Consider the following 27,088-nt stretch of genomic DNA (forward strand, 5'->3'; position numbering starts at 1 on the left):
CATTTTAAACAGGAGACAGCATCACCATAGCGATGGGGTCCACAACTCCAATGCGTAGACATGGCCTTTCCATATACAGCTTCTCTTAATAGACCGTACACAGCTGTAGACATGCTGCGGCCGCCTATCGTGCAGCCTACTGTACTGGTGTGCCCGGTTCCTTGGGCACCGTCAAATCAAGTTTTATTTGCTGGCCAGAGGCTGTTGGCGGGAATTCACCCGGTGCAAGCCTCCGCTCGTCGAGAATCCACTCGACTTCTCAGGAATCCACCTGATCTCGGCCTCTCCAATTCCCTTGATGCCCTCCTCCCTTTTTTCCTCCCCCCTGCCGCCGCGGGTTCCTTTTATGCTACCTACTCTGCGCCCTCTCGCCACCTCGAGCGCTCGGAACGCTGTCTCCCCCGCTCCGTCTCCCATCCCCCGCGACCCCCTGGCCCCACACATGACCCCCCTGCGCCCCTTTTCCCCTTCGCACAGTCCCCGCCCTTTCTCTTCGCGTCCTCCCCGCGGCTCCGCTCCCTACTTCCAGGCGCAATTCTCCCGTTGGCCGGTGCTCATCCGTGACCACGCTTATTTCCTTTCGCAGGCATTGCCGCCCTTTCAGAGAGCTTCCCACACGTGTAATGAAGCGCAACAATCGACCCTTTGCCAGCTCCATTGTGCACGGTCTCGAAGTGAATTCGTCCAGAGGTCACAGATTTCCAAATTCAGGCAACGGCATCCAGAGACGTACTTGCAGATGCGCTCTCGGTTTGCGACGGCGTGTTCTCCATTGCCATATCGGCGGCCGTACTCCATGCGGCCACTACCGCTTCGGGAAGATCTTCTTCCTTCGTCCATCGAGGGGAGCTTCGGCCACCAAGTTGTACCTGGAAAAGGCGGGTCTTCTCACCGCTGTCTGAGACCGCCTCCTTCACGCTCTTTATTTTACGCAAGAGCCGCAAGCTGTCAGGAAAAACCCCGTCCCTTGGGTCTCCGGTCTCCTTCGCTGCTATGTTTATCCTCCTTAAGCGGTTCGCATGCACGCATGCGGTTCGATTGCCTTGCTCAGAAATCACCAGGTAGCCGGTAGGGGATAATTTCTCCTGCACCACATAAGGTCCGATCCACGGCGGTGCGAGCTTACTCCCCTCAAGTGCGGCCAGGTCCGGTGTCCACACGAGTACACGGTCACCCACAGCGAAGCTCGTACCCTTTATAGCTGCATTGTAGAGAAGAGCAGCACGTTCCCTCTCAGCCTTTCCTCGACGCAGCAGCGACTCATGTAGACCCCTGAGGTGAGACCGGAGGTCGTACGGCTCCCCCGAAATTCGGTCTAACTCTCCGGGTCCCCACGCCATAAATGGCTCGATGCCGAACATGGCCTCATACGGGCTCATTCCTGTCGCGCGACTCCTGCCGGAGTTATATCTGAAACACGCGAGCGACACGTGGTTGTCCCAATCGTCTTGCCCGGTGCTTACGAAACACGCCAGGTCCTGGGCAAGTGTGCGGTTGAACCTTTCAACGCACCCGTTGGTCTGCGAGTGGAATGCAGACGTCGTAACCCTTCTCACACCAAGGGCGTCCGACATCCCTGACACCACTTTCCCGATAAAATTGGGCCCCCGGTCCGAAAGTAGGCATTCCATCGGACCAAAGATAGAAACCCATTCCCCCACTATTGCGGCTGCGATTGTCTCGGCCTTCTCGTCGGGAATCGCCACCGCCCGCGCGAAGCGTGTGAACGTGTCTACGAGGACGAGTATCTTGACATTCCCTCTCGAAGTCCTTGGTGTGACCGTCTGCACATCCACGGCGACTTGCGAAAATCTGCGTAAAGGGTGATACACCTGCATAGGTGCGTTGCGTGTGGGCCTCGGAGCCTTCACGCCCGCGCATGCAACACATTCCCTTACTCTCGCTTGGGCGTCTTCCCTCCAGCCAGGCCACCAAAATTGGCCTGCAATCCTCTCCTGCGTACGACGAACGCCGTAGTGCCCGCAAAGTCGGGAACCATGAGCGAAGCTCAAAACTGAAGGGACAAGCGAGCGGGGGATGATAATCTGACAATTTCGACGACTGCTCTTGCGGAGAAGGCCTTGACGGTCGATGACGAATTTCCCCCCTTCTTCACTCCGTGCGTGTTCCAGTTCCTCAGCACATTCTCTTCCTTGCGCCGCGCGTAGCTCCTTTGTGGACGGTCCGCCTACAAGGGCCTGAGCCGATCCGGGCTCTTCGATGGCCCCCGCAGTCTCCTCCACGTCCACTGACCGCCCGATCACCCCGAAGCATCGCTGGCACATCGGCTTCTCCACGGCGTCCCTGCTCAGGGCGTCGGGTACCACCATCGAAGCGCCGGGGGTGTACTTGACGGAGAATTCGAATTCTTGGACTTCGACCATCCATCGGGCGAGCCTACCCCTCGGCTCCTTCAGGCTCATTAACCACTTTAGAGAAAGATGGTCCGTCTCAACAACCAGGCCTGGCTCTCCATGAAGGTAGCATCTCCACTTCCTAAGCGCATGCACAATCGCGAGGCATTCTCGCTCCGTCACCGTGTACCGAACCTCTGCGTCTGTCATCTTGCGGCTTGTGAAGGCCACCGGTCTCCAACTGCTGGCGTCGGACTCCTGTAGGAGCACACCTCCAATCCCGTACCCGCTTGCGTCCGTCAGCAGCCTCTTCGGGGCGCCTCTCCGCGGAGGGACCAGAAAGTCCGGGTGGCTCAGGGCACCCTTGATGTGCCTCCAAGCTTCGGTTTGTGCGTCGCCCCACCGCGAGCTCCAATCCGAAATTATGAGCTTTTTCCCAGGGGGCTTGCGCTTGTTGAAGCCTGTACCCCTGAGGACCGCATAAAGGGGTCTGGCGACATCGGCGAAATGGTCGACAAACCCTGCGAAGTAGTTTGCCAACCCCAAAAATCGCATGAGGTCCTCGCCATTTTGCGGTTGCCGTAGATCCCGGATGCCCTGCACATGCAGGTCAGAGGGCTTCATCCCCTGCCTTCCGATCCGATGTCCCAGCACCTCCACTTCCTGTACCCCAAACGCACACTTAGAAAACTTTAGCCGCGCCCCTGCCGCCAGAAACGTGTCAAGCACTGATTGTAAGCTCTCGAGGTGTTCCTGCGCCGTCTGCGTTCCCATACTGATATCATCCATGAAAGCCCAGACATCCCTGCCCTTCCGACTTCCCAAGATGGAATTCACCACTCGCTGGAACACCGCGGGTGAGTTCTTGAGTCCTTGCGGGAGGCGTACATACCTAAGTAGACCGATGACGGTCCGTATAGCGGTGTAGTCCCGAGATTCTTCCGCCAGGCTAACCTGAAAAAATCCATCCTTCAGGTCAAACGTTGAGAAGACGCGCTTGCTGCCCATCCAATCCAAAGTACAGCGTACGTCCTCCATGGGGTATGAATCCCCAACTGTAGCCGCGTTTAGGCCTCGAAAATCAGAAGTGACTCTCGTAGAACCGTCCTTTTTTCGGACGAACACATTACATGCTGCCCAGGGAGAAGACGCGTGCTCCACCACTCCCATCTTGAGGAGCCTCTGCATTGCTGTCCGCTCCAACTCGTCCTCCTTCGGAGATCTGCGTCGGACCGGGGAGCACACGGGCTTGGCGCCTTCCATCAATGTGATGGTGTGTTGCACTCCTCGGATGTGTCCCAGGCCTTTGAAAACCTGGCGCCGTGTCCATAAAATCTGTCGAAGCCTCCTTTGCAAAGACATCTCTGGATGAAAATGAGACAGGTCTAACTCCCGAATTGCGTCATCCACATCCACATCGCCCCTGCTGTCTCGAGATCCAGCCGGATTTCCCGCCACCGTGACACTTTCCCTTCCAGCCGCCGCCCTTCCGCCTTGATTTTGCCTCTCATGGTACCGAGGTTGAGGATTAGGCCGTGCCTTTTCCAAAATTGACTCCCGAGTAGTAGTTTGGAAGGCAAACGCGATGCAACTCGTACTGACTCCGAAAAAAATCCTCCCCAAAGTCTGAAACGCAGCGTTCCCCTTCCACAGACGCCCATTTCATTCCCATCTGCTGTCACAGCACGGGAACAATCTGTCATCCATACTCCGCCGTGGTCCTCGAACCACCTCCGGTCGACCCACACGGACCGCGCCCCGGTATCCAGAGGAACCCAGAGGGCTTCGTCACCGACATCTACCTGTACGGCGACATCTTCGCGACCACCGGGATCATCGTCAGCGCAGCGACATACAGGCTCCGCGCCCGCTAGCGGCACCGCCGTGCCACTAGTCGCTAGTTCCGGTTGGGCAGTTGCGCCTCGCGACCCAAGGCGCTCGCCCTCCCTTTCCCCATGGTCGGCACTTCCTTGCTCCGTGACCGGAGAATTTTCTCAGGACAGTCTGCCGCAAGGTGTCCCTTGATGCCACAGCGGTAACATTTCGCTGTCTCGATCCAGTCTCCTGGTGACCCTCCCTTGACCTGCCCACCAATCGGAGCTGCCGTCCCGCGGTCCGCGTCTGCCGGCCTTTCGGAAGTTTGCTGTACGCGCTCATGTCGGAACCGCGTTCGATTAATTTCGGATGCTCTTGCTAGCGTCATCATGGAAACACGGGATGTGACTTCGTCAAATGTTCCCGGAATAGACAATGCCAAATTGCGCATATTTGCGGGTAGTGACTGTACGAAGCGATCCAGCATGATCTCATCGGAGATCGTGTTGGGGAGCATCAGGGCTGATGCTCGCACACGGCCAGCAAAATCACTAACCGTCTCCTTGCCTTTCTGCCAACTGACAGTATCGAACTGTAGACGGAGAGCCCTTCTATGGCCTGCATTGCATAGTCGCGGACCTAGTTCCTGCCACAGCTCTTCTGCCGTAGATTCCAAGTTTTCCGCAGCGACTGATTCGTAGATTGCCAAAGCGCTTCCTGAAAAAGCACAAGGGAGAAGGCGGCGATGGTCTCCGGCCATGACTGGGAAATCATGACAGAGCCGGTTCCACGCCTTTTGTGCGGCAAAAAAATTGCCGTCGCCGGGCTTATCAATTCGAACTGGTTCCATCGCACTAGAGTAAATCTTGAAGGCTGCATGGGGCTGCAGAACATTTCGATTGTTCTGTTCGACCTGTCGTGCCTGTGTGAGCTCAACAGATTGGTTGAAGCCACATTCCTCATCGGGTTCCTTTTCGAAAATTGCACCCTTCTTGACTGTGCTTCTGTCAAGTCGCATACATGTCTCGACTGCGACGCTGAGGTCGGTCACGGAGTCTCCGACCTGTACCACAGCGGCTGTGTTTCGGCTCAAGTGCTCCAGTATCTTGCCCATGACGTCCTTGACCAAGGCCAAGGCCTGAAGCAATATTTCATTTTGATTCGGATCAGCTCGGAGAACGCTTTGCCGTGTTGCGGCTGTGGCGGGTCCCGCAGGAGTTACTGGGCTGATAGCTTCTGCCACTGATGGGCGCTCGTCCGCACCAATGCCCCAACGTTCGGGTTCGGGATTGTGGTTTCCGTCCGGACTCATGTCGGCCCTTTGTCCAGAATCCATTTCCGACGCAAGTTTCTCGTTCGTTGCTCGGTTGACTGCACTTACAAATTTGTAATGTTGTGCCCGGTTCCTTGGGCACCGTCAAATCAAGTTTTATTTGCTGGCCAGAGGCTGTTGGCGGGAATCCACCCGGTGCAAGCCTCCGCTCGTCGAGAATCCACTCGACTTCTCAGGAATCCACCTGATCTCGGCCTCTCCAATTCCCTTGATGCCCTCCTCCCTTTTTTCCTCCCCCCTGCCGCCGCGGGTTCCTTTTATGCTACCTACTCTGCGCCCTCTCGCCACCTCGAGCGCTCGGAACGCTGTCTCCCCCGCTCCGTCTCCCATCCCCCGCGACCCCCTGGCCCCACACATGACCCCCCTGCGCCCCTTTTCCCCTTCGCACAGTCCCCGCCCTTTCTCTTCGCGTCCTCCCCGCGGCTCCGCTCCCTACTTCCAGGCGCAATTCTCCCGTTGGCCGGTGCTCATCCGTGACCACGCTTATTTCCTTTCGCAGGCATTGCCGCCCTTTCAGAGAGCTTCCCACACGTGTAATGAAGCGCAACAGTACAGTACTTTGGATTGTTGTGTTCGGTGAATTGCTACGTGGTTGGCTTACAGTAACGCGATCCACATATTGGGAAGCGAGTAACGAACGGACAAGTCAGAGAAGCCTGCTCAAGTTGATTTCAACAGAAAAAGGCAATTTGCCCCCTCCTATTCTTTCTCTGTCCCAACACAAAAACATGCCAAAACACAGGCGACCTGCCTTCCAACTCTACGCGCATCCACATCGAGTTGCCCGCCTCACTAACTTCTCTAACTCTTCCACTCTCACTGTATTGTGAGCTGCAGAGGTCTTTTCTAACGCCGGGCACGTGCTATATATCTGGAAGGTCAAGTCACCCTTGCAACTTGTACTTCTCAATCTGATTTGCGTATTTTCCTTTCGCGATTGATACTGTTGCCTGGACAGGACGATCGCTCCTTGCACCGCAAGGAGCTGCACCTATAGCTCGATACTGTACATCATATATCGCCATCGACCCTGCTCTTTCTCATTCGGATACCGTGAAGGTTCTGGTGCTCTGCGGGAGCCCGGAAAGTTGGAAACGCCAAGCTGCTCTCAGTTCTATATCAACATCGCGAGCTTTGCGCTGGAGGAGGTGTCGCGGTCTGTCCCTCAGCTCGCCGGTCTTAACGCGTGCCTTGCGGAGGCAGCAAGTGTCTATTGCCACCGTTAGGTAAGGCGTTCAGTATGCCAGAGCACTACGAAAAGAATGAATGCATTGGAAAAGGCTCTTTCGGGGAGGTATTTAAGGGCAAGGAGATTGCTACCGGAAGAAAAGTTGCGCTAAAACTCGTTGACTTGGAAAAGGCCGACGAGGAAATCGACGTGATTCAACGAGAAATTAAGGTCATGAGTCAAATATCAAACCCGTACGTCGTGCAGTATTACTCTTCTCTTATGAAGGGATCTACCCTTTGGATTGCTATGGAGTACATGGCGGCCGGGTCTTTGAAGGAATTGCTGGATGTCGTCGGGCCTTTTCCAGAAGAATCAATCGCTACCGTTCTGAAAGCCCTGTTCAAAGGACTAGATTACGTTCACAAAGGGCACAAGTTGCATCGCGACATAAAGGCGGCCAATATACTTCTCTCTGAGAACGGAGACGTAAAGCTTGCCGATTTCGGCGTTGCCGGACAAATGACAGGGACCGTCCGACAACGAAATACCTTTGTCGGGTCGCCCTTTTGGATGGCACCAGAGGTAATACAGGAGAGTTTGTATGACGAGAAAGCCGATATCTGGTCAGCTGGCATCACCGGGATGGAACTCGCAAATGGGATCCCACCGTATGCCACAGAGCACCCATATCGCGCCTTATTTCTAATCCCGAAGAGCGAACCACCTCGGCTTGATGGGCACCAGTTTTCGCGGTCTTGCAAAGACTTTATATCATTGTGTCTAAAGAAGAACCCAGTAGAGCGACCAAGTGCGGATCAATTGTTGGGGCATCCGTTCTTGAGAAAAGCCAGGACGTCGTCAATAAAGGAGCTTCTAAAGAAGAAGCATCAAGCGACTAGTGTAGAACAGACCGAGAAGGTAATACTTGGTGGCAACTCAATTGGATCATCTAATGGAACGTTTCGGCGGCGTGGCTCAGGGGCGAATTCTTCGGTAGACGCACAAGAGAATCCGCGGTTATGGGAATTTGACTTCGGGTCTCTGAACGACTCCCAAACAGACGGTAAGGACAGCGAGAAAGCCCCACAAGAAACCTCGGGGAATTCAGAAACGAAACAAACGGAGGGAAACGTAGAGCAGGTCACTCCAATACCGGGCAGCAGTGATGAAAACGGGGAACAAGATGAAAGCAGGAAACCGCGAGAATATGTTAATACGAACGGCGAAGTACCTGCCCAACCTCCGATTGCACCAGAAAATGAGGTTTTATCGCAGCTAATCTTACCAGTGATTTCACAAATTCGGGCAGATGTGGGTACAACCGGGTTGTACAACCAGTCTCTCATGGCAAGTTTAGGGGCACTAGAGGTAGCTTTCGTAGACGCAGAAAGCGCCAGACCTGGTGTGTCTACTGCTTTGTTCGAGTCTTTGCTTGTAGAGGGACTGAAATCGCCATCACCGAAGATTCGAGCTTTGTTATTGAAATGCTTCCAAGCGAATGGAACTAAGAAAGTGTAGATAGACCCCCTAGATACCTCGTGTTGGTAGTAAATTGAATCGGAGTTTTCGTTCCGCGTCTGCGTTCAATGCCTGGAACAGTTGCTTTGACATGGTAGACATGGCCATGTGAGTAGTTGACCAGAGTCCGACCGCTACTGACAAGGCAGCACCTAAGTTTTAAGGCCAACAGCGGATTCGGGCGTGCGCGTGACTGACCGAAAACCTACAAGGACTGCTGGAAGAGGACACATCTACAAGCGTCAAAAAGCACGGACGGTGCTCTACAGAGGTGTGTTTGAATCAATACACACCCGATAAGAAGTGTTCCAAGGACCTTGCGACGCCACCTGTGAAGCCATGAGAACAGAGGGCTGGAGGCGGTCCGCACCCGATATCCTCGGCAAAGGCGCAGTGTACCACCAGGGCGAGCGACATCCCATCGACTGCAGAAAGCAGGAGGTCAGTCAAGCTCTGCCTCGGCAGCACAGCACACAACCCGTTAATCTTCGACACAAAAAAATTCTCGACGAAGCTTTCATCCCGCCTCTGCAATGAGAAGCGGTAAACCACGCGCGATGCTTAGTGTCGGCGGTAACCTAGTCAGCTATCTACGTGACGCATTGAAGACGAGAGCCGGCGGGCCTCGCGCCGCAGCCCGTCACTGATGAGGGGCAGCTGACGACGAGGCGCGCAGGCGCCGCTCATGGCCAAACGGTACCGTCATCGCCTCTGGGTCAAGAGAACGCTGGGGACCACGGCTGAGGCGGGACGTTGTTGGGAACTTAGCCGGCCAAATCCGTCGGGCGGGCGCCGACGTCGTCTTTATATAGTAAGAAGGGCAGGCTGTGGCTCAAATTGTGAACGGGATTTTGAGTACTGTACACGTGTCATGATCCTTCCAAATTTAAAAAACCGGCAGGAAAATCAAAATTCTGTAAACCCTAAATACTGTAACGCGGCGGGATACCAGTTGCGACGGCAACGGCAACCATTTACAGTAGGATAAGCGTGATGGTCGGTCCGAAACACTGAAGGGTCGGGGGACACCACATAGCGAAGCCCAAGGCATGAAGCTATTAACTCCTTTCATCCCAATGCCTGCAAATATTGTTCGCCACATCAGAAAAAGTCAATGAAGATGAGCGCTAAATCGGTTGGTTCCGGCTCTGCGAGCCAGAATCAGGAGGGCTGGTACAATGAAGGGCTTCTGTGAGCAGAAGATTGCATGCTTCTTTGTGCTTCTTTTGCTCTCAACGTCGAGCGAATGCGGGTTTCAATGTGCAGTATTGTACATGTACTGTACCACGACGTCCCATCCGTTCATTAGAAACAATCAATGGCTCCTTGAAAAAGTTCCACGTGTAAGAAATACTGTATGCCAAAATGATAAATGCCCATAAACGTTCGCAGCGTGCATTTCGAAGGCGAAGCCTTCGTCAGATACTGTAGATGAAAAAAGGTACTTTTTTTAAAATTAATTCCCCTCGACGTGAATTCATGGGATGTTGGACAATAGTCGTCTCCTACACTTCAACACCATCCCGGGTCTCCAATTCTGTTTATTTGCAGACTCGCACCCTCACCACAACCCCCAGATTGCCCAGCATATCCGGGACAACCTTTTCAAACGGCTGGAAGCTAGGACATGACTTGCTTCCCATCTTCGTAGCTTTTTCATCGCTCTCCCCGCCTTTGAAGTAGCAGCAGAGGACAAAACTACCACCACAGCAACTCATCGCGCTATGTCTCCGGAAGCGCTATCTCGCTTTTTCCTGTGTATCGCCGTCATTCTTTGCACGCTGTCCTCTGGCGAAGAGACCTCGCGCGCCGCGACGTCCGCGGGAACAGACGGCGGTTCCCAGTCATCCTCTGACAAAGTCTTCCTCCGCTCGATTACGGCGCTGACTTTCTCCGAGAACGGCCGCACAAGCTCCCGCTCCGGGCCTGGTCGCTCCGAGCTTGCATGTGTCGGCGGTTCAGCGTCTGGCTTGTGGTTGTTCTCAAACTACTTTCCACATCAAGTCCAATGTAAAAACATTGGATGGGATGGCGCAAGTATCCAGTGGGCTTGCGAGGGACACCTCGATGATTACGTCGAGTTTGGTCCCGATACACAAGTCAAATGTCAGCCGTATGACAGGGACAACGCTAGCGATGGCTACGTCCTGAGAGACAGCTGCAGGCTTGAATATACCCTCAACTTTTCAACCTTTCATGTCTCCTTCGTTCACGTTGTTTATGGTACGTGTATTTATGGGCATGCCGCGCACGCTGCGATGCTTTATTATTTTTCTACTAACAAAGTCTTCGCTTGATTATCCGTTTTTGCCTGCGCGATGAGGAGCAGGTTCTATTCTCACCCTGGCGCTGCTGTGGTTCTATTATCAAACCAGGTTTTTCGTTCACAGATTGTGAGTTGCTTTTCAATTTTCGGCTTCGTTGAGTGTTCACGCTCATATAACAAGCAAAGACATCTGTAAGACTGACTATTTCTACGTGATGCTTCCATACCTGCGTCGTTTCCGGTCGTCAATGTTACTTTTAAAACAGCTTCAAGCGACGCCAAGAAGAGATAGACAAGAAGAACGCAGAAAAGGAGCACAACCCATAACTTGACTACTTCGCTTTTCGCAGGGGTTCAATACCAGTTCGAAAGAAGGTGAACAATGTGAAGAATGCTTGATGTGGCCGCGGCCGTGTCCTTGCCACACCTCTGAAGACGGAGAAAGCCCGTCTACGAAGATACTTCGCCGCGCCGTGGCACCGATGTGTGCATAGCAAATAATGTTCAAAGCTGGCTGTACGCTGGCTACTTGCGAAGGGCTAGCAAGTGAAGGCATGGTTGGGTACCGTTTTATCATGTGGGAATTGGAGATGCTAGTGTCTGAGTGACACATGTACTCATGTGAGGACTTTCGTCTCATATGAGGTCACTTTTCAACTTATTTTTTCTCGACTTGTGCTTGCTCGACAAAAAGGAAAAAGCTATGCTCGCCACCGCAGTTGACTTCTGCGTTGCGGAAGAGTGGAGTTTTGTGAGATCTGCACGTCTTTCCAGCCATTTTTAGAATGTCTAAAAGAGAAGCCTTTTTGACAAACCTCAGAACGTTATGTGTTGATATCTTCGAAACCAAAACGCTTGTTTAAAAGGTCAACTTGGCGTAGCCGGATGTTGGTTCTTAACCTTTCTGTGCATTCACAACTGGTATCCCATTGTTTTGCAAGATGTTATTGCCGAGGGCATAAACGTTAAAGAAATGGTGTCCAAACTGACTTTATAAAGTTTCGATTTAATGTATATATTTTTGCAAAAAAATGGCCTCATGGGCATGGCCTCATATGAGGACATGTCTGACCTCATGTGAGGCAAACTGCATGTCACTCAGACACTAGTGTCTATTCGACCAGTGTCCTCATATGAGGACTGGCGCCTCATATGAGTACAGTATTTAAACAGTTCCCGCCACTTGCTGGTTGGCGGGAAACCCCAACCGATACTCTCTCCTATTCCAAACACCCATCGTTGGTGCTGGACAGGCAGGATTCTCCTTATAAAACTCCCATTTTGTTCCGAACACAAGATGTTTCTCAAACTACCACCCATTTTCATATCACTTTGCGATTCCACTCTCACCATGGCTCCCAAGGACATGCACTTGGTTCCAAATGCTACCGTCCACGCTAAGGCCAATCGCGTTGTGGAAGGCATTCTGTGCAGACAATTCTATGGATATATGTGGAAAACTAAGGAAGTGCTAGGCACTGTGATCAGCACAGAGACGAAAAAGCCAAATCTCAAGACCCAAACGTTTGCCAAGGGTTCATGGGAGCTACCATCTGGAAACGTAATAAAAGCCGTGCTTCTCCGGCACGTACGAGCTGTTACTCCAGCCCCCCAGGCACTGACGGCCAAATTATACATCATGCACGTCACGAGACTGCCGATGATATTGATTTCGCACGGGCCCATCTGAAGCACCGCATGCACAACCCTCGTCTTGTGACGTACTTCCTCCCGCTGCAGCACAGGGCCATGTCATGGAGCAAACAGCATGTCATGGCCAGATATGGTCCTCCCACGAAGAAGACGGTCATGTCAACGGCATTGTCCGGGCGAAAAGATGGGAAATGAAGTTACCAGATGGCAGTACAGTATCTGAAGGTAGTGAATGGCGTGAGAGAAACGTCTTGGAATACTTCTTTATGACGTTCCCAATGGAGTATCTGCCTAAAATTGTACAGCTTACATCAGAAAGCTTGGCAAGTGCAGGTGAAAAGGCTAAAACTGCCTCCGAGCTCCACCAATGTTTCGGAGTTGTCATACTTATGACAGGATTTGAAGTGTGTGGCTCTCGACGTTTCTTGCGGGAGACACAACCGGTCAGAAAATATCTCCCAACCCCCAATTGCAGCTCTATAATGCCCCGGAGGTGGTTTTGATGCACTTTTTGCAAATTTTAAATTTAGTAAGGGGCCAATAAGAAGCGCCGTTACAGAAGACGCACCTAAACGTTAGGGCATGATTTCAGACTTTGCAGAAGCCATCAACAACCACCATGTGCAGTTCTTCGTGCCATCGGAAACCATCTGCATCGACGAATCTATCTCGGGGTGGTATGGATTGGGGGCACTGGTTTGATATTGGATTGCCCCATTATGTGGCTCCGGACCGCAAACCCGTGGCAGGTTGCGAAATACAGAATGCAGCGTGCGGATCAAGTGGATTTATGCTAAGATTGGAACCGGTAATGTGTGCAGACGATACCGCAAGAAAAACGTTTGAAGGGACCACAAATCATGGGAGGGCTGTTATTTGGAGGCTTAGAGAGCCTTGGACCGGATCAAGACGCATGGTTGTCGCCGATTTGTATTTTGCCTCTGTAGAGACAGCTGAGCAACTGATGAAGACAGGGCTGAGATCTACGGGTGTCGTCAAGACTGCTACAAAGCGGTTTCCCATGTCTGAACTCGGACGTACTGAGCTGACAGGGCGAGGGGATACTGTTTGTTTGCAGATTACAATTGAACCAGCTAGTACTGTGCTGCTTGGTTTATGCTGGGTCGACAGAGCTCGACGATATTTCGTATCGACTGCTGGCTCAATGCGCCCTGGTGCGCCTTACGGACGTGTAAGGTGGAGACAAGAGAGTGATGGTCTTCGTCGGGTCCACATTGAAGTTAGGCAGCCTCAACTGGTTGAGCACTACTACAGTGCGAGCTCGGCAATGGACAGACATAATCGCTGTAGGCAGGATGATTTAGGTATGGAGCGAACAGTGGATGTCAAGGACTGGCACAAGCGTGTCAACTTGACACTTTTGTCAATCTGCGTGGTGGACTCCTAGCTTCACTATAAAAGTGGAATTGGTGCCAAAGGGCACATGCCTCAGCATGTGCTCTACGCAAAATTGGCTGAAGGACTTGTGGACAATGTGTCTGGAACTACTGCTTGTCTAAGAGTTTCAAGCAGTAATTTCATTGGAAATGAAGGCTTCATACCCTCCAGTGCAGTCAGAGAAGACCTATCACCGACGAAAAGGCGCTGTTTGTGTTTTAGAAAGGTTAGCAACGCAGTGTATCAAGGCCGGTTCTCTGTGTGCCAGCAGAAATCAAAGTTTGTCTGCTCTAGCTGTAAGGACGACAAGAACCGAGACATTTTCTTGTGCCACAGTCAAACTGGGCGTTGTGGTACAATTGCACACCGCGACCCCCGGTGGGAGATGAGAACCGTCGGGACGGGCGGTTACTACTGTAGTAATCGTGCACGCGCCCTCTGAAAGCACAGTAGTACCTCCTCCCCGGCGTACACGTGACACAACCGTTGGCGCCGGTCGTGGCCACGGGCACACGTGTGCGACCCGTCCGGTAAGTAATTAGCAATTAGTGGTTAATGGTACAAATTAGCCAATTTAGTACAGTAGCTGGTATACAGTATGTAACAGCTACTGTAGCGGGACAGGTGTCCTGGCGTCCCACTTAGGGGTTAAGACCGGGGGCACCTGCCCCGTTCCAGTAAACGGAGGCAGACTCGCCTCCCCTCCCTTTACGGCTTTATGCTAACTCCGTCTGGTTTTACCTCTAAGTCTCAGGCTTCTAACCCGTGACCGGCCGTCCGGATCTAACACCACCGACCGGCTGCGCATCACCGGCCACGTGAGCCTTCCCTCTTTTCGAGTCGTTCCGTACGGTTTGCGCTCGCGTGGGTTACCCAGCGTCGCGCGCTCCCTTACCTCTAACCCCCCTCGTTCCGAGTGGTCGGGACGAAGGTAGTTATACCACATTTTGGTACTCTTGTGGAGGGAATAACTACAGAGGTTGAGCCCGCAATGGATCGCCAGCGCGAGCAACTACCGATCGGATTGAAAGAGGTCGAAAATCACCGCGTCGATCGCCAGTGATCATCGACGATGAACCGTGCCGATTCCGCCGGATAAGATACCGCCTCCGGGCGAGCAAGTACCCGCAGTGGCAGAGGCGCACAGCGACCCCGGATCGACAATCCGGAAGCCCTGCTACGCCCGCCGTCTACCAGGGGCCAGAAGACCCTTTCCGTTTCGGACACCGCCGCCGGGCTACCGGCTGATGGGGGAAACCGCGTACAAGTACTGTACGACGCGTTACTCCCGCGACTACAAACCTGGATGGAGGATTTCCTCGCTGAGGAACTACCTCAGGTCGTCCAGGTTTGCCTCGAACGAACGACACCAAGACTGGTGGCGGAGCATGCGGACACCGCGCTCCGCGCCCTGCTGGACGAGAAGATCGCCCCTCTCGTACGCGACGAGGTGATGGCAGCGCTCGCCGCGGAGGAGGACGAATCCCCGACCGCGTTGGCTCAAAAGGGAGCTATTCGCTCCGCCGTGGCCATCCGTCTGGCCACGACATTCACCGAAACAGGAGGCGCGGTACCGCCGCCGGCGCCGCGCCGTGAAACCGTTCCGGACTCAAGCTTTCATATCGCTGATCCGATCAGCGCCGTACCCGGGATTGATAGCATGGGCCCTCACCCGGAAGGCAGAGCCATCTATCTCCCAACCGTTCACGGTGCTACAGGGAGGACCACAGAAAATGTCCTCCCCATACTCGCCGGTACGGGCGACCCCCGCGGGACAGACAACCGCCTGGGGCTCCCCGAGACAGAGAATCGGGACCCGTACCGGTTGAGCAGAAGACGTGCACCCGGCACGCACAGGATCGAAGCGGAATACACCCAGTCTTCCGACGCAGAAGACCCCCGTCACAGGACGGATGAAGACCGCGAGGAACGCCGCTGGCGATACCGCCATAACCGCGAGGCACGCCACGGGCGATACCGCGATGCCGGAGGGGGTGCATACCCCTCCGATGATGACCCATCCGGTTCGGAAGACTCTCGTAGGCGGGGCCACAGGGCACGCCGCGATAGAAGCCGAGACCGGCACCGGCACGACCCGTCCGACTCGGAAGACTACCACACCGAGTCGGATGAGGAGCGTCGTCGCTCGAGCAGACACCGCCGGGCTGCCCCGAAGAGCGACGAGCGACGGCCCACGGTAATCAGGCCCCTCAATGACCTGTTTACCAAGGCCGTCAACTACAAGACCTACCGCCTGGATCGGCGTAGCTCGCGCTACGACTCTACGCGGCACATAAACCGTTACCGGAAGAAACTGGACGTGCAGATGAGGTCCCACACGTTCAGTGGTCAAGATCCGATTGCGGTATTGGGATTCCCCACACGCCTCAAGATGGCGTGCGACCACAACGGGATCACCGAGGGAGCCGCCGTGTGGTGCGTCCAATTCTACCTCACCGGTCAGGCTCATGCCCTACTCCAGTCCCGTCTCAATGGAAATACCATGGCGGTTGACGTGGAGCGGTGCGAACTGCTCAGGACGTACCCGCAGGTCGTCAACTTTTTGTTGCGTACCTATGCGACCGATGAGGTAATTTCCGAAGCGGTTGGTGACGTGACCTCCTTCCGTCAAAGTTCGAACATGACGGAGGAGGTCTACAGTAACCACCTCTGGGACAAGGCCCTCCGATGGGGTACGTTATTCTCCGACCGGCGGTTGAAGTCCCTATTCGTCGAGGGGTTACTTCCCGCCACGTGCGCGCAGGTCCGCAATTACCTCGCTACGCACCCGGATGTGGATTACCAATCCGTGGCTCGATACGCGCAAGCGATCGGGGAAACCAATCGGGCTTTCCGCCGGCAGGGGATGTCAGCCATGGCATCCCGGGAGCCGTCCGGAGCGGCCAGAAGATTCGAACGTACCGCCAGGACACGGCCCGTGCTGTCGGTTGAGTCGGCATCCGACATCCCGACAGCTGGAGGATCCGTGGCAGAAGAAATCTTGGCCGTCACGGACCACACCGCGACGCCGAGTTCGTTAAGCTCGCCGCCGACGAGTTATTACCCGTCGCCGGCAGCCTCGGCATCAGGCGCCGCCGGTCCGCCCGCCAACCCGGGGGATGTGCGCGCAGGACCGTACGGGAGGCAGGGGCAGAACCCACGGGTCCGGTTCTCCAGTGGGGGATTCCCCGGACCGCCGCCGTGTCGGTTCTGCGTTGACACTACGGACCGACAAGAGGAGTGTCCCGTCGTTGCCGATGCGGGCCTGCGGTCCAAGCTTCTGGAGGCACGAGAGGCCAACTACCAGAAGCTACGCATCCGGCAGGGCCTCCGCCCGGGATCCCCGTGTAATAATATGGATCCTTCCGGTTCGGTTTTTATCCCGTCACAGAGGGGGTGTCCACGGCAGCGGTAAAATTACAACACCACCAACCTCTCTGCGAGGGCGGCGGTTATGACTCCGGTAAACGGGCGAGTGGAATTGCGACCCCGGAGGGGATAGGGCTCAATGGGCATACGCTTCCACCAGACGGTGGAACGACCAAACTGGGGAGCGTGTGCTTCCGGCCCTCAACAATAACCCGCGCGGGACGATCTGCCTCCTTTTCCTCAGTTCTCTGCCAAGGGGTCGCTACCCCCTTTACTCTGGGGGCATACTGCCTCGCCCCTAAGTACGTCGACCTCCGGCGGCCGGGCAGTACAGTAGTGATCCACTTCTACTTTGGATCACTACAGTGGAGTACCTCTACTGTACTCCACCGGGGAGTAACCTGTACAGCGGCACACGTGGCTGTACTCCTGCCACCTGTACTCGCAGGCAGAGCGCGCACCACGTGTGCTAGCTGGGACTCCCCCAGCTGACACTCCTATTACACTAATTTCTACGCACCTACAGTAGGACCTTCTAGTCTACTGTACCCGATCGGGACGTTATACGTACGGCGGTACACGTGGCCATTCCGCCGCCACCTGTCACCCGTGGCGGTACGTGCACCCCGTGTACAAGCTGAATTATCCCCTGCCTTTCCAGTATCGTCTGATCACCCCTACGGGATCTCCCTCCGGGTCGTTACGTTTACCGACACTGGTCGGTACCCGTTCTCCCACACCCCGTTCAACAGCCAGGGGCCGTCCGCTTGGAGAAACCAGCGTCCGACGGCCCCCGCGGGCGTGAACGTGATAGAAGAGCCGCACCACGGCCCTACCGAAGACCACGTGGCGCAAGCCGCGGATGAAATCCGCGAGGACTTGCTGCTGACGGGGGAAGCCGGGGAAGACGCGTAGAAGCGACGACGTCTCTCCCCGTGCCCAGCCTCAGAAGCTTAGGCATCCCCGATCCGACTGCGCCAGTGGAAGCGCAGCCGGGTAACCGAACGGAAGTCCAGGCCATCTGCTTCTTCAAGAAGCAGAATTACAAGATCTCCGCGACGGTTGGTCAGAAGCAGGCGTTGATGGTCGCCATCACGCCAGTGCTTGACTCAGGAGCCGGCCCGAACCTCATCCATTTACGGTGTGTCGCCGAGTCGTGGCGACCATCGATAAAACCGATTCGGAGCCCAGCGCTCATCGACGCGTCAAACCGCGCGATGAAGGCACTAGGAGAAATCCCCCTGCTCGTCCGAATCGGTGAGTTTGTGGCGCGCGTCCCATTCCTGGTAGTCACGAGCCTCGCCGTGGACTGTATCCTCGGTACGACCTTCCTGGATCGCCACGTCAAGGCGATCCTCCCACCGCAACGGAAGGTCGTGTTCCACGACGCGCCACCCGTGGCGTTGGTCGGAAGAACCCCCTCGAAGCACGACCGCAAGATGGCCTCGAGGAGCCCCGCACAACAACTACCGCCGTCGGATAAACCCGAACGGAAGCAGGTGGCGTTCCCCGCCAACACACCGTCACGGAAGATCCGCCTCGTCAGAGGGGTGACAATTCCCCCGATGACGCAGGCCATGGTGAGGGTCGCCACGCCGGTGGGGGGGCTATGTTTTTTTACAGAACTCCCCAAAAACAGCGCACAAGAATTTGACCCTCATGGCACAGGGGGTCATGGATGTTGCCCCCGAAAAACCGTTCTCGGCAATGCTCAGCAATTTTGGGCACAGCTCAGTTCACATCCCGAAGCATACCGTAGTCGGACTGGCTCTTCCGTCGCCCACTCACATCCTGACCCTTGGCGACTCGGCCGCGGAAGCGGCTGAAGCTAATGAAGGGGGAGGGATATTTAAGTCCAACCTGTCAACCGCAAAGGATGACACGGAAGAAGCCGCCGACAACCGTACGGATAAGGGCGGGGCTGAACAAGCCACGCCGCCCAAGGCGCCCCTCGGGGCGGCTGGAACGGATAAACCCGAAGACACCGCTGCCCCTGAGGAGGACCCCAACGCCTGGCAGGAGGACGTCCACATCGGTGCCGAGGACGAGGAGGTACGCTCGGAGATCCTCGAGGTACTATCCGAATTTAAGGACATGTGGACCGGCCGGCTGGGAAAAATCGGGGCCACGAAGCACCGGATTGAGCTCAAGCCCGGTGCTCGCCCGATTTACCAGGCGCCTGACCGCGCTGGACCAACCGCACGGGAAAAAGAGAAAACGGAGATCGACCGCATGCTCCGGGCAGGGGTAATCGAACCCGCCACGGCCGAATGGGCAAGCCCCGTGGTATTCGTCCCTAAAAAGGATGGTACCATGCGGTTCTGTGTCGACTACAGAAAGCTCAACGCAGTCACCGTTCGGGATTCCTATCCGTTGCCGAGGATGGACGAATACATCGATTCCCTCGGCGACGCTACTGTCTTTACCACGCTGGATTGCAACAGCGGGTATTGGCAAGTAGAAATTGCCGAGGAGGACCGCGACAAGACGACGTTCGCGTCGCACTGCGGGTTGTACCGATTCCTCCGCATGCCGTTCGGTTTGAATAATGCCCCCGCTACCTTTCAGCGGGCCGTCGACATCATACTATCGCGGGTAAAATGGGAAACCGCACTGGTGTACCTGGATGATGTTATCATCTACTCCAAGACCGTAACGGAACACGTCGCGCACGTCCGCGAGGTTCTACGCCTACTGCGGGACGCGGGCGTGTCGCTGAAGCTGTCGAAGTGCGCCTTCTTCGACACCTCGGTCACCTACCTGGGACACGTGATTTGACCAGGCAGGTTGGAGGTCGACCGCCGCAACGTGGTCGCCATCAAGCGCGATCGACCTCCCCAGAACCAAACGGAATTGCGGTAATTCTTAGGAATGTGCAATGTCTACCGCCGGTTCGTGAAGGGCTTCGCGAAGATAGCCGCTCCGTTAAACCGGAAAACGGGCAAGAACCAACCTTTCGAGTTCGAAGTCCTGACCAATGAGGAATACGAGGCGTTCGTGGAACTGAAGAAGCGCCCCGTGTCTCCACCGATACTGGCCCTACCCCGTTACGGAAAGAAGTACACCCTGGATACAGACGCATGCGCGTACCAGGTCGGCTGCGCCCTGCTACAGGAGCAGCCGGACGGCGACCGTCTACCGATCGGTTACTGGAGCCGCGCTCTCACGGACGCGGAGATGAACTACACCACTACCGAGAAGGAATGCCTCGCCGTCGTGTGGAGTATTCTCACGCTTCGACCATACCTGTATGGGAATACGTTCGACTTCCGTACGGATCATGAGGCCCTCCACTGAGTTCTCAACCTGGCGGATAGCTCCGGCCGGCTAGCGCGCTGGCGCCTCCGCCTAGCCGAGTACGAATACGACGTACAGTACCGGGCGGGAATTAAACACCAACTCGCGGATGGTGTATCACGCCTCCGAGTTGACGGCGCCAGTCCCGAACCGGTTGACGACGAGGTCCCGCGTTTCGCGGTACAATGGCGAGAGGAGGAGCAAAGCCCCCGCCAGGGTACTGCACACTGGGAGATCCCCGTCAACCCAGGGAGGCCCGGGCACGCGTTCGAGGTTACACCCGAAGAACGCGACGTCTCATCCGTAACGGTGGAAGAATTCCTTCGGGAGCAGGCCGAGGACTCCTTCTGTAGGGCGGCCGCCGAAACCGTAGGGAACCCAGACTCCCGTTACGACGTGGATCGATACGGGTTCCTCGTCCGCAAGTCCCCCCTCGACGGGACTCTACAGCGGGTCGTACCTAAACGGTTGAGAGCAAAGGTACTGTACCTTGCTCGCCATCCCCGCCTAGCCGGACACCCGGGCGGTACGAGGATGTACTATACCCTCCGGCGGGAATATTATTGGCCTCATATGGCCAACGACGAATTCAGTACCGTACGGAATTGCGCGTCATGCGCTGCCACGCGGGGAACCCTGGTGAGGCACCTGAAGGATCTCAAGCTCTTCCCAGCGGCAGGACGGCTGGATTTCGTCGCAATGGACCTGCTCGGCCCTTTACCGAAGACGGCGCACGGGAATCGCCACGTGCTCGTCATGACCGACCGGTTCACCAAGCTGATGCGCAGTATCCCGTTACGGACCACCACCGCGTCGGTTGTGGCTAACGCCTTCTTGAACAACTGGGTCTACGTATACGGCGCCCCACGTTACGTGCTAACCGATAACGGACCGCAGTTTGTCGCCAAGTTCTTCGACGCGGTGTGTGCCCTCCTGGGGGTGAGGCATTACCTGATGACCGCCTATCACCCCCAGACGAATGGGCAAACCGAGCGGTTCAACCGTACCCTGGTACAGCGCCTCCGACATTATGTCGCGGAGCATCAGAGGGACTGGGACGAATACATCCAGCCCCTGACCTTCGCGTATAACACGCAGGTCCAACGGTCGACGGAGACAACCGCGTTCGACCTGATGCTGACGCGACCACCGTCCGGTTCTCCGATCCGCTACGGAGACCACAGTGGTCGTCGATCAAGACGGGTTCTCAAACCGCGTGAGCATCGACCGGATAACCCGGATGCCGCGGGGACCCCGCGGCGTCACTGCGGCCGCCCCGACCCAGCCCGCGGCGGACGGAGAACCCGAACCCGCCGCGGAGTATGTGGTCGACCATCTGGTCGGTCACCGGAAGAACCACACAGGATTCCAGTACAAGGTCCGCTGGTATGGCTACGCCCCAGCGGACGATACCTGGGAGCCCGCAGAGGGACTCCCCCAGGCCTTCATAGACCGCTTCTGGCCCACGCGGGCGGCAGCACGCCACCGCTAACACGGCACTGGGCAACCCAGCGCGGGGCGGGACGATCCCCCGGAAGACCTCCCCCGGGCGGCGGCCAATCGCCACAGACGCACGCGGAACCCCGCGCGCGTCACCGCAAACCCCGCCCCGGAAGACCCGGCGCAGGAGGGGGCGAGGTCGCCACAGACGCACGCGGAACCCCGCGCACGTCACCGCGAAACCCCGCGCCGGAAGACCCGGCGCAGGAGGGGCCAAGGTCGCCACAGAAGCACGCGGAACTCCGCGTGCGCCACCCCAAACCCCGCACCGGAATAACCGGCGCGGATGGGGGCGACTCCGCCGAGGGTCCCCTCCAGGTGACCACCACCCGTTTACGGCGCACGCGGATCCCCTGCGTGCCACCGCTCGAGCCGTACCGGATGGACCGGCGCGGAGGAAGCTGACCCGCCGGCAGGACGACCTGACGCGGCGGTGGTCAAACGGCGCGGCGCCCCGGTGCATACCCGCTGCCGAGAGACGGAACCCAGCGCGTAAATACTGTATGGGGACGACCTCGCCGGGGCTCCAGGGCACTGTGGACCACAAGTTGCGCGGGCGGCATACACCGTCCGGCACGTGTGGCCGCTGGACCACGGCGGCGGTTCAAGACCCCTCCGATCCTCGGGGAGTACCCAATCGGAGTTCGTCAATGCGCTGAAAAGGCCACCCGTCGCGGGGCGGTAAAATCCGGCCTAAATTACCTACCGGACGGATGCCCTCCGGTGTCGCGGGGGTAGCTGGGGGACCCTTCCCGCGACCACTTTGTACACTCACCGCGCGGAGTTTCGCCGGCATGAGCCAGAGGGTAACCCGGCCGCCATGATGACGACCGGCGCGGAGAGACTACAGTACCGAGCGGGAAGGGCAGTGAAGGAGAGGAAGAAGAAGGAGAACAGGGGGCAATTTACTGGAATGGATGAGACCTGGTCCCCGGAGGCGGTTCGCTACTCTCCCCGCCTCCCCCACTGGCATCACTCACGGCGTTGGCGCTTGGCAGAGGGCTCCGCTCCCCGCACCGCCACGCTGGCGGGATCAGCATCGACTGCTCCGTACGGTGTCTTCGCGGACACCTGCTCGCTCAAGACGGCGAGGTGGTCCTGTGCCGCACGGATCCGCGCCATCGTCTCACTGCGGAGGAGATCCTCGCCGGTGTCGCGTTGGCGGATGGCGAACTGCAAGCCGGCCACCCGCGCCCTGAGCTGAGTCGCCTCGACCAGCCAGGCGCGCGCGGACTCCAAAGCCGCCGCAGGGGTGGTCGGTGCAGGGACACCGGCGTAGCCGCACTCCATCTGCAGAGCGCGCAGGGCAGCCTGCGCGTCCGGGACCAAGACGGGGGCTTCGTTCGCTGGCGCCACAGTCGGGGCTCCATCGGCCGCCACCGAGGGGGTCTGCGTCCCGGTCCCGGTCATTTCGCTGACGGGGAAGACGGCGGAGCCCGGAACCGATCCGGTAGCTACCGCAGGGAGGTTATCCCCCGCGGGCTCGACAGTAGGAACCTCGCGAGGGGCCCCCACCGGGGCGGGGTCCGTGACCGGCACTTCCATGGCCGGCGTTTCCGTGGCCGGCGGTGGCGAATCCGCAGTGATCGCGTCGCCCACCCTAGGAGGCGTCGAGGGACCGACTGGAAGGCCCTCTCCGAGGGCGGTGTCACCCGGCATCGGTAGAACCGGCGGGGTCGACACGGGCAGAGACTCCACGGACGGTTCGGCGGGAGTCCCGGCGGAGGCAACCGCGGCGCCCCACCCGTCACCGGAGGCGATGGCCGCACCGTACGACGGCGACCCGTCGTCCGGCAGGGGGTCGTACCAGTTGTCGGCCTCCGCCGACGTACCATCCCAATGCGGCATCCGCAAGGAGCAGCCGCGGGCCCAACTGTACCACACCAAGTCTCCGCGCTCTTGAAGAGACCAGTCCAACCGTTCGGAAAATTCGAGGATGGCCTCTGCGCCAACCGCGTCGAACGACGTCCCCTCGAGGATGGCGGCCACCCCGACCGATCGGATGAGCTGCAGAAGCCCCGCAGATAACCGGAAGAGAGAGCCTCGCTCGCTGGGTTCGTTCCCGTTCCGGCTGGCTAGGCGAGGGTCCGGACACCTTGTGAAGAACAGGAGGCCGTCCCGTGCGGCGTGTAGGAAACCTAGCAACGCCAGGACGGCCCACTCCGAGAGCAAGATGGCGTCGATCAGTCGACGCATCCCGGGCGTCGCCTCTCGCCCGAAGGAACCGTCCTGCATCCACCGCGCTGCGGCATACGCCAGCACGCTGGGGGTGGGGATGCAGAGGTACTGTGGAGTTTCCAGATTGCTCCAACCGTCCGGTAAGGCTGGGTATAGCCGCCCCCTAGCGAATGTGGGCACGGCGAAGAATTCCGTCGTGTGCCACATGTGGAAGTAGGCATCGGCGCGGCGACACCGCAACCGGCTCTCCTTGGCGGAATTCTCGCCCCACCGCACACGGTCGGCCACACTGTACCACCGGTCGAACGGGCGGGGGAATGCCAACAACTGCACGAGGGCTTAGCATCCACGTCCCCGCCGAACCTCTCGAAGAGGTCGAACAACTGCGAATGGTACTGGTCCTCACCCGCACAGCGGATGTACAGAAGATCCAAACGGGAATCCGCCATTACGCGATGGGGCACGTGGACCCAGCGGGTCCTCCAAGCGGCCGAGCGGTTGTCTTGGCGGATTCGTCCGCGAGGGGAGGGCGTGCGGATACCCCGCCGCCTGGGGATGGCCCCAACCGAGCGGCATCGGGGAAGGCCGTTCCGATGTAAGCCTCGACGGACATCGGCGGCTGCGCGTGTGAGGGGTTGCTACCACCCCGGGGAATCCGGTGGTCTAATTCGGCCCCGGGCAATAAACTCCGAACGGCACGAACACCCGTCCGGAGCCAGCCGGATGGCGGAGCCTCTGTCGCCGGAGGTGTGGTCGCGTACGGGTCCAGCGGTACTGGGCGGTTGCCCGCTCCGGCCGCCGCCTGCCCCGTGGCTACAACCCAGTCGGGGGACCGTCTCAGTACGGTTGTCTCGCCGACTTGGGGAGCCGGGGCTGAACGCAGAGGGCGCGGCAGGGGACCCTGGACGGCGGGAAGGCCGCGCGAGGGAAGAACCCCCGCGCCCGAAGCCCGCACCCGCGGGGCTGCGATGCTCGCTGTAGTATTATGACCGGCGCGAGCGCGCGGAGGTCATCGGACGGCCGTATACGGTATACACGTGGGCGGCTGTGCCCACGTGTAGCGAGCGCGCGCGCATGCCGAGCGGTCGTCATCTGGCGTACGTGTACAGTAGTGCACGTGTCGTCCGAGCGGTAGTCTACGCGTGTTACGTGTGCGCGTTAGCACACGTGTCGTCCGTGCCGTAGTCTGTAAGCAACACGCGTGTACAGTAGTGCACACGTGTAGTAGAAGCGTCCGTGCCGTAGTAGCAATTATGGCGCTAGTTTTTTAATTGTGTACAGTACCCGGCACGCACTAGGCGGCAGGTACTGTACTACTGTACTGGGACAGGTGTCCGAGGCGTCCCTCTGCGGGGTTAAGACCTGGCACCTGTCCCCACCAGTAAACGGGGGCAAGCTCGCCCCCGTCCCTTTTGCGCCTACGTACGTCCGTTTTCGGTTGTCTGTCGCGCGCGCTGGCTTCTAACCCGTTACCGGTCGCTCCCATTCACGCACCACGGGGCGACTGCGCGTAACCGGCCAGTGAGCCACTCCCTTTTCGCGAGCTCGTCCGATCGGTTCAATTAGCGCGTGGCGTCCGCGCCGCGTGCTCCCTCGCTAAAGCCTCCGCCTCTCACCCAACCCAGGGCGGAGAGGAGTTATCCCACATTTGGTACTCTTGTGGAGGGGAAAACTCTCGAGGTTGAGCCGCACGCGTGGTCGCTCGATCGCGCGCAGAACCGTACAGACGGAAAAGGTTGAGAAATCACCGCGTCGATTGCGAAGCGTATTCGACGATGAACGGACCGGATCAAGGGAAAGACTCCGCCTCCGGGCGTCTGAGCACCGGCAGTGGCAGTGGTGCACCGCGCGCCCGGGTGGAGAACCCGGAAGCCCTGCTGCGACCGCCACCGCGACCGGGCCGCACGCGAGCGTCCGCATCGGATGTTACCCCGGCCGCGTCGGCAGGCACTGAGAATCGCGTCCAATGGATGGTCGACGCGATTCAGCCGCGCATCCAGGCCTGGGTCGAGGAGTTCCTCGCTACGGAACTCCCCCAGGAAGCGCGCGTATGCCTCGACCGAACGGTGCCCGCGCTCGTGGACGCGCACGTACGCAGCGCGATACCACCGCTTTTGGACGAACTTCTACCCGCTCAAGTCCAATGCGAGGTGGTGACCGCGCTCACCACTGTGGATGAAGAATCCCCGTCCGGCACGGCTCTAAAGGGAGCCATCAGCTCCGCCGTGGCCAATCGTCCGGCCACGACCTTCGCCGGAGCAGGAGTCGACGCACGCGAGCAGCGCGACTCAACCGCTCCGGATCCTACGCTAACGCACGCTGAACCGATCGGCGCCGCACCAGGGATCGGTACAATGCCCCCTCACCCGGAGGGTAAGACCATTTACCTCCCACCAATTTATGGTGCTACAGGAGGGACCACAGAAAATGGCCCTCCTGTACTCGCCGATACGGCTGGCCCCCGCGGGACAGAAAACCGCCTGGGGCGCTTCGCGACAGAAAAGCGACAGCCGTATCGGTCGAGCAGAAGAAGCGCACCCGGCGCTCAAGGCTACACCTCGGAGGGTACAGAAAACCCCTCCAAGGAAGAAGACACAAGACGTCGCCACAGGGCGACGCGCAAGAACCGCGACGGACGCTACGCGCGATACTGCGATGCCGGAGGGGTCGGTTACCCCTCAGATGATAACTGCGAAGGACGCTATACGCGATACCGCGATGCCGGAGGGGTCGGTTACCCCTCCGATGATAACCGCGAAGGACGCTATACGCGATACCGCGATGCCGGAGGAGGTGGATACCCCTCCGATGACGAGGACACCGAGTCGGACGGATCGCGCAGAGGCCACCGCAGAGGCCGCAATGCGCGCAGCCGACGTCGGTTCCGGCGGGGGCAGAGACCGCCGGTCTGCCCCGAGGCGGGATCCGAGACGGTTGCCGGTGCTCAGACAGCTGAACGACCTGTTCACCAAGGCCGTCGACTACTGCACGTATAGGCTGGAAAATCGCAGCGCGCGCTACGACGCGAGTACCGCGCGGCGAGTTAACCGATATCGGAAGAAGTTGGACGTCCAGCTCAAAACCCACACATTCCGTGGTCAAGATCCAATCGCGGTGCTAAGATTTCTCGCGCGCTTCAAGATGGCCTGCGACCACAATGGGGTCAGCGAAGGCGCGGCCGTATGGTGTTTCCAGTTCTATGTGACTGGGTAGGCTCACGCCTTGCTCCGGTCCAG

General features: G+C 57.8%; 2 protein-coding genes; both read left to right on the top strand.

Moving 5' to 3' along the window:
* The first annotated feature begins 6,742 nt into the window (after window positions 1-6,742).
* On the top strand, window positions 6,743-8,191 carry CHC_T00008533001 (Serine/threonine protein kinase, SvkA). Its single transcript, XM_005712508.1, has one exon. The coding sequence runs from the start codon at window positions 6,743-6,745 to the stop codon at window positions 8,189-8,191; it is 1,449 nt and encodes a 482-aa protein (XP_005712565.1).
* Window positions 8,192-9,757: 1,566 nt separating this feature from the next.
* On the top strand, window positions 9,758-11,416 carry CHC_T00001631001 (hypothetical protein). XM_005712509.1 is given in 5 exon segments: window positions 9,758-9,915; window positions 9,916-10,414; window positions 10,521-10,584; window positions 10,724-10,784; window positions 10,785-11,416. The coding sequence occupies 3 exon segments, from the start codon at window positions 9,916-9,918 to the stop codon at window positions 10,782-10,784; spliced, it is 624 nt and encodes a 207-aa protein (XP_005712566.1). The 5' UTR covers window positions 9,758-9,915; the 3' UTR covers window positions 10,785-11,416.
* The last annotated feature ends 15,672 nt before the right edge of the window (window positions 11,417-27,088 follow it).

The sequence above is a fragment of the Chondrus crispus genome, genomic scaffold, assembly GCF_000350225.1.
Source record: "Chondrus crispus Stackhouse genomic scaffold, scaffold_106, whole genome shotgun sequence".
In the NCBI taxonomy this organism is placed as follows: domain Eukaryota; phylum Rhodophyta; class Florideophyceae; order Gigartinales; family Gigartinaceae; genus Chondrus; species Chondrus crispus.

Bases quoted from the DNA above. Each gene is read 5' to 3' on its own strand.
- CHC_T00008533001 (XM_005712508.1), top strand. From the start codon at position 6,743: ATGCCAGAGCACTACGAAAAGAATGAATGCATTGGAAAAGGCTCTTTC.
- CHC_T00001631001 (XM_005712509.1), top strand. From the start codon at position 9,916: ATGTCTCCGGAAGCGCTATCTCGCTTTTTCCTGTGTATCGCCGTCATT. The intron at 10,415-10,520 runs GTACGTGTATTT...GATGAGGAGCAG, and splicing joins CTTCGTTCACGTTGTTTATG to GTTCTATTCTCACCCTGGCG. The intron at 10,585-10,723 runs GTGAGTTGCTTT...CTTTTAAAACAG, and splicing joins AGGTTTTTCGTTCACAGATT to CTTCAAGCGACGCCAAGAAG.